Source organism: Piliocolobus tephrosceles, chromosome 11 (genome assembly GCF_002776525.5).
Source record: "Piliocolobus tephrosceles isolate RC106 chromosome 11, ASM277652v3, whole genome shotgun sequence".
NCBI classification, from domain to species: Eukaryota; Metazoa; Chordata; class Mammalia; order Primates; family Cercopithecidae; genus Piliocolobus; species Piliocolobus tephrosceles.
In genome coordinates this window covers 104,974,886-104,982,002 of record NC_045444.1, presented here as the reverse complement: position 1 = coordinate 104,982,002, position 7,117 = coordinate 104,974,886, and the positions used below count along the sequence as shown (strand labels likewise).

The following is a 7,117-nucleotide window of genomic DNA, read 5'->3' as shown; positions in this document are numbered from 1 at the left end:
TTATTTATTTATTTATTTATTTATTTATTTATTTATTTATTTATTTAGAGATGGAGTCTCACTTTGTTGCCCAGGCTGGAGTGCAGTGGCAGGATCTCAGGTCACTTCAAGCTCCACCTCCCGGGTTCATGCTATTATCCTACCTCAGCCTCCTGACTGCAGGTGCCGGCCACCACACCCAGCTAATTTTTTGTATTTTTAGTAGAGATGAGGTTTCACTGTGTTAGCCAGGATGGTCTTGATCTGCTAACCTTGTGATCCGCCCACCTCGGCCTCCCAAAGTGCTGGGATTACAGGCATGATCTACTGTGCCTGGCCAAGAACATGTAGAATTTTTCAAGCATTACTTATATAACCAACAACTGGAAATAACCTAAATGCTCATCAGTATTAATATGGATAATTGTAGAATATTCATACAGATTAAAGCTATACAACAATGAAAATGCAGTAGAGTCATGCTCAGCAAGCGTAGTTAAATATTACAATCATGCCGAACAAAAGAGAGGCCAACTAAAAATGTATTGCATAATCCCGTTATAAAAGGTTCAAAAACAGGCAAAACATCTATAGTGTTGGAAGTCAGAATAATAGTTGTCTTTTGGGACCAGGTGCAGTGGCTCACACCTGTAATCTCAGCACTTTGGGAGGGCGAGGCAGGTGGATCACGAGGTTGGGAGTTTTGAGACTGGCCTGGCTAACATGGTAAAACCCCTTCTCTACTAAAATACTAAAAATTAGCCAGGCATGGTGGTGTGCGCCCGTAATCCCAGCTACTTGGGAGGCTGAGGTAGAAATATCACTTGAAACCGGGAGGCAGAGGTTGCAGTGAGCTGAGATTGCGCCATTGCACTCCAGCTTGGACAACAAAAGTGAAACTCTGCCTCAAAAAAAAAAAGTTATCTTTTGGGAGAAAGAAGGAGGATAGTGATTGGAAAAGGGTACGTGCAAGGGGGCTTCTAGGAAGTTGACAGTGGTGTTCTGTTTCTTTTTTTTTTCTTCTGAGACGGAGTCTTGCTCTGTCGCCCAGGCTGGAGTGTAGTGGCGCAATCTTGGCTCACTGCAAGCTCCGCCTCCTGGGTTCACGCCATTCTCCTGCCTCAGCCTCCCTGTTTGTTTTTTTATGAGACAGAGTCTCACTCTGTCACCCAGACTGGAGTACAGTGGCGTGATCTCAGCTCGCTGCAACCTCCGCCTCCCAAGTTCAAGTGATTCTCCTGCCTCAGCCTCCCAAGTAGCTGAGATTACAGGTGTGCGCCACCTCGCCTGGCTAATTTTTGTATTTTTCGTAGACAAGGTTTCACCATGTTGGCCAAGCTGGTCTCGAACTCCTGACCTCAGGTGATCCACTCACCTTGGCCTCCCAAAGTGCTGGGATTACAGACGCCAGCCACCACACCTGGCCCTATTTGTTGATTTGAGTGGTGATGAATGTGTTAACTGATAATTTATCAAGCTGTTTACCTGCAACAGGTTCACTTTTATATATTATGCTATACTTTAGGTTTTTAAAGTTTGGGGGTTGCTTATATAAAGTTTAAAAATTGGCCAGGCGTGGTGGCTCACGCTTGTAATCCCAGTACTTTGGGAGGCTGAAGCGGGAGGATCACCTAAGGTCGGGAGTTCGAGACCAGCCTCGAGAAACCCCGTCTCTATTAGAAATACAAAATTAGCAGGGTATGGTGACACATGCCTGTAATCCCAGCTACTTGCAAGGCTGAGGCAAGAGAATCGCTTGAACCCGGGAGGTGGAGGTTGCAGTGAGCTAAGATCACACCATTACACTTCAGCATGGGCGACAAGAGCAAAACTGCATCTCACGAAAAAAAAAATTTTTTTTAAAGAAAGTACTTAAATACTTGCAATTGAGGTTTTATCTGTATTAATTTAATAAGGGTTAAAGTAAGCAAGAAAAAAGTCTTAAATGTATATAGTTCTTATGCCTGGTGATAATGTGTCAGTACCGTAAGTTTTGTGGAAGAACAGTGTTTCTCAGGTATATTTGTATTTCTTGTGTATTGGTCTGAATGCTTACATGTCTCATTTTATTCTTACAGATGTGGAGAGATTATCCCCAAAAGAGAACAGTTTAATGACCTCTCTATTGACCTTCCTCGTAGGAAAAAACCACTCCCTCCTCGTTCAATTCAAGATTCTCTTGATCTTTTCTTTAGGGTAAATAATATCTTTTGTATTTTCACACAACTAAATTTTATATCATTGATAGTTGTATTTGAAGTTGGTTTCTTCAAGGCAGAGTTTCTTTTTGTTTTGTTTTGTTTTTGTTTTTGTAGACAGGGTCTTACTTTGTCACCCTGGCTATAGTGTAGTTGCACAATCTCGGCTCACTGCAACCTCTGTCCCCAGGTTCAAGCAATCCTCCCACCTCAGCCTCCCCAAGTAGCTGGATCATGCCACCATATCTGGCTAATTTTTGTATTTTTTGGTAGAGTCATGGTTTCGTCATGTTGGCCAGGCTGGTCTCGACTCCTGACCTTAAATAATCTGCCCACCTTGGTCTCCCAAAGTTCTGGGATTACAGGCATGAGCCACCACACCTGGTTTTGGCAGAATTTCAACAAAATTATTCATAGGGAAAACAGATGAGAAGTTTTTTAAATAATAATGATTTTTAAAAGCTTGATAAATCTAATTATAACTCATTGAAAAAGAAAATTAATTGATTAAATAGATTATAAATTTAACTCAATAGCCGGCATTTAGACAACCTTAGAAATAGTCTGTTGGCCGGGCACAGTGGCTCACACCTGTAATCCCAGCACTTTGGGAGGCTCGGGCAGGTGAATCACAGGTCTGGAGATCAGGATCATCCTGGCCAACATGGTGAAACCCAGTCTCTACTAAAAATACAAAGGGCTATGCCTGTAGTCCCAACTAGTCAGGAGGCTGAGGCAGGAAAATCGCTTGAACCGGGAGTGGGAGGTTGCAGTGAGCTGAGATCACGCCACTGCACTCCAGACTGGAGACAGAATGAGACTCTGTCTCAAAAAAAAAAAGTAGTTTGTTATTTGTAAACAAATATTAAAGTATTTGAAGTAACATATTCTAAAATTTGGTAACATGAAATTGAAACTGTAGATACCATGTAAGTTGGTATCCTAAGATGTGCAGAATAAGAAAATATTCTTTGCTTTTTCTTAGGTTGTATGTACCCTATTAGAAACAGGAAGGAAGAGTCATATTTATCCAAAGCTGTAGATACATATTTGTGTCTGTGATATACAATTACAGGTATTGAAAAAGTTTCTGGAGCATAATCAGACTGTTGTTATAGCAGTCCTTATAACTAGTGGAAATTTGCAAGAACCCCCCTTGATCTATCTAGTAGCAGTCCTTGTTTTGTTGTAGCAAATTGGCAGAATTGTCTTCCTAAGGTATAAAAATTAAAAATAAGGCCAGGTGTGGTGACTCACACCTATAATCCCATCACTTTGGGAGGCCAAGGCGGGTGGATCACGAGGTCAGGAGATTGAGACCATCCTGGCTAACACGGTGAAGCCCTGTCTTTACTAAAAACACAAAAAAATTAGCCAGGCGTGGTGGCGGATGCCTGTAGTCCCAGCTACTCAGGAGGCTGAGGCAGGAGAATGGTGAGCACCCGGGAGGCGGAGCTTGCAGTGAGCTGAGATCGCACCAGTGCACTCCAGCCTAGGTAACAGAGCGAGACTCCGTCAAATAAATAAATAAATAAATAAATAATCAATCAATCAATCTGGCTGGGTGCAGTGGCTCACACCTGTAATCCCAACACTTTGGGAGGCCAAGGCAGGCCAATCACCTGAAGTCAGGAGTTCAATACCAGCCTTGCCAACACGACGAAACCTTGCTTCTGCTAAAAATGCAAAAGTTAGCTAGGTATGGTGGCACATGCCTGTAGTCCCAGCTACTCGGGAAGCTGAGGCACGAGAATCACTTGAAGCCTGGAAGTTGAGGTTGCAGTGAGCTGAGATCACGCCCCCCCACAGCCTGGCTGACAGAGCAAGACTCTGTGTCAAAACAAACAAACAAAAAAATCTGTTTATTAAATGGTGAACATTGAACTCTACCCAAAGATAAATACTCTGCTTTTCTTTTAGTCATTTTTAAACTATTCTTATTATTATCATAGACTTTGAAGATTTTCCTATGTATTTTTACCCCAATTTTTTTAAGGATTTCTTGTTTCAGTGTTCTCTAGGTAATGGTATTCACCCCAATCTTTCATCCTTTTAAAGCAGTTGTTCTTAGTGGGCTGTCACGAGAAGATTGAGTTCCATTATGCGAAAGGGGTAGCGTTACACCTAACAGACAAGAAATTCTACCTAACCTAAAGGTGATCTGATCTCTGCTATGGCCAAATGTTAAAATCTGGATATACTCTTGGTAGTGATTCATATGTGTCTGTGGGGAAAAGGCTGAAAAGGCTAAGAATCTTCTATTTTAGAGTCTAGTTACTATCATAAATTTAGATATTTTCTTGGTGAAAAAGGAAATTAGAAGTTCTGAAACGGGGCACGATATTATAAGTATATTTTGAGGATTGGGTCTTAATTTGGTAAGGCTCGTGGCTCTAGACACAGAATTTTTAAAACTGGTTCAGAGTTGTCATTCCACTAATGAAACTGATAAGACTAGAGCAGATATTTGCATTGAAGATATTAATGCTGATTCACCTTCATGCTTTATTTTTCCTTCTTTTTATAGGCCGAAGAACTGGAGTATTCTTGTGAGAAGTGTGGCGGAAAGTGTGCTCTTGTCAGGCACAAATTTAACAGGCTTCCTAGGTAATTTTTTTTTTTTTTTTTCGGTTTTTTGCTATGCACTAAAGAATTCGCAGGTACATTTAATTGCTTTTCAGTTTTTCTTTTAAAGTTCATACAAATATTACTGAATAAATGAAGGTTACCAGAATGGATTGGTAAAGAGGGTCAGGAAAGCTGAAATGTGCAGAGTGTAGAGAGAGGATGGAGAGCTAGAATGCTCTTGGATAAGAAAGGTGGCCAGATGTGATAGCTGACGCCTGTAATCCTAGCACTTTGGGAGGCTAAGGTAGGAGGATCACTTGAGTCCAGGAGTTCAAGACCAGCCTGGGTAACGTAGGGAAACCCCATCTCTACAAAAGAAAGAAATACATATTTAAAGGAAGGAAGGAAGGAAAGGAAGGAAAAGGGTTTCAAATACTGAAGAGAAAAAGGGTCTTGAGAATTCCAATAAAATGACAATAGAGGATACAGCTGCTGACACTTTGGAATAATTATAAGAACTAACTAGTCAATTTTTAATTTAGTAATGTGTAATGTTCAGTTATAATTTGTTGTCCTGTGTTGTGCTGTAGTCTTTCTGTTATTCTCATACTTTCAGTAAAAACCTGCTATAGACACACACGTACTTAAGAATAAAATAGGGAGTAATTTTTTGCAGTTTGTTCATTCTTTCATTCTGAGGATCTTATAAATTAGTGAATTTCCTGTAATCATAAGATAAATTTTCTGATATAAGAATGAAATTAACTTATATTGTATCTGCTCTGTATAAACATAAAACTGAAGTAGTTACAAAAAATTATTATGTGGTTATAGGACAGCGTTTAGTTCTTTCCAAGAATAGATTGCAAACACCAAGGTTATTATTAACATTAAGTATTTATGTAGCACTTTGCCTACAAAGTGCTTTACTTTCTTTTATTAGCTTCAATATTCTGTCAGTAAGTGTGGAATTTCTGGAACCTAGGCCCTAGACACTAGTTCTTTTACATTTCATAATCTACTTCTTTCTAGAAAATGGGAGTTGGTTTTTTTTTTTTTTTTTGGTTGTTTTTTGTTGTTGTTGTTTTGATAGAGTCTTGCTCTATCCCCCAGGCTAGAGTGCAGTGGCACGATCTCAGTTCACTGCAACCTCTGCCTCATGGGTTCAAGCGATTCTCCTTCCTCAGCCTCCTGAGTAGCTAGGATTACAATTGTGTGCCACCACACCTGGCTAATTTTTGTATTTTTAGTAGAGATGGGGTTTTGCCGTGTTGACCAGGTTGGTCTTGAACTCCTGACCTCAGGTGATCTACCCACCTCAGCTTCCCAAAGTGCTGGGATTACGGGCATGAGCTACTGCGCGACCAGCCAAGGAAGCTGGTTTTAAAGAAATGACTTTATAAAGGCTGGACGTGGTGGTTCATGCCTGTAATCTCAACATTTTGGGAAGCCAAGGTGGAAGGATTGCTTGAGACCAGGAGTTCAGGACAAGCCTGGGCAACATGGTGAGACCCCCATCTCTACAAAAAATGTTGTGTTTTTTGTTTTTTTCAAACAGAGTCTCTTTCTGTTGCCTAGGCTGGAGTGCGGTGGCATGATCTTGGCTCACTGCAACCCCCGCCTCCTGGGTTCAAGCCATTCTCCTGCCTCAGCCTCCTGAGTAGCTGGGATTACAGGGATGCACCGCCACGCTTGGCTAATTTTTGTGTTTTTGGTAGAGACGGGGTTGTGCCATGTTGACCAGGCTGGTCTCAAACTCCTGACCTCAGGTGATCTGGATGCCTTGGCCTCCCAAAGTATATAAATCATAGCAGTATTATTATATTGACTTAAGAGACTTATATTATATTTTTGACTTAAGAGACTGTTCTTTCCTATTTGTGAGTGGTTTGAGGCCAGGAAAGTGGGAGGAAGAATCTTAAGGCAAAGAATTGGTTGTTACCAGCTGTCACTAAGGAAACCATGTGTACAGTTAAAAAGACTAGTTTTGACCTCACATGCTGGATGTCTTTTCTCTTTCCCATTCTCTTGCTATTTGGTTTTTCAAGTGGGGGGAAAGTAAATGCTAAGGGGAATTTTTCTCCTTGCTTTTCTTTCTTTTTTTTTTTTTCCCTGGTAGATCACTTGTGTTAAAGGTTAATTTATTCCAGACTTATGTGATAGAAGCTTCTGTTTGTCAAATCCTAATATTAGTCTTGTTCTACTTTTGTTTAATTTAATATTCAAAGCCACTCTTTAAGTCCTGATGATTAGTCTTGTTCTACTTTTGTTCAGTTTAATATTCAAAGCCACTCTTCTTCTTGAAGGGCCTGTTATCGTTATCAAATCTGTTCACAAAGTTGGGCCTCATCTTTGAAGATGAATGATTTTGA

General features: G+C 40.6%; 1 protein-coding gene across 4 annotated transcripts in view; it reads left to right on the top strand.

Annotated features, from left to right (window-relative positions):
* USP37 (ubiquitin specific peptidase 37) overlaps positions 1-7,117 on the top strand; it is a 121,021-nt gene that overhangs the window by 79,611 nt on the left and 34,293 nt on the right. For all 4 annotated transcript variants that reach the window (XM_026454735.2, XM_026454737.1, XM_026454734.1 and 1 more), the window contains 2 exons: positions 2,058-2,175; positions 4,705-4,784. In XM_026454735.2, the coding sequence (XP_026310520.1) occupies positions 2,058-2,175; positions 4,705-4,784 (198 nt within the window). The remainder of the gene's footprint in view (positions 1-2,057; positions 2,176-4,704; positions 4,785-7,117) is intronic.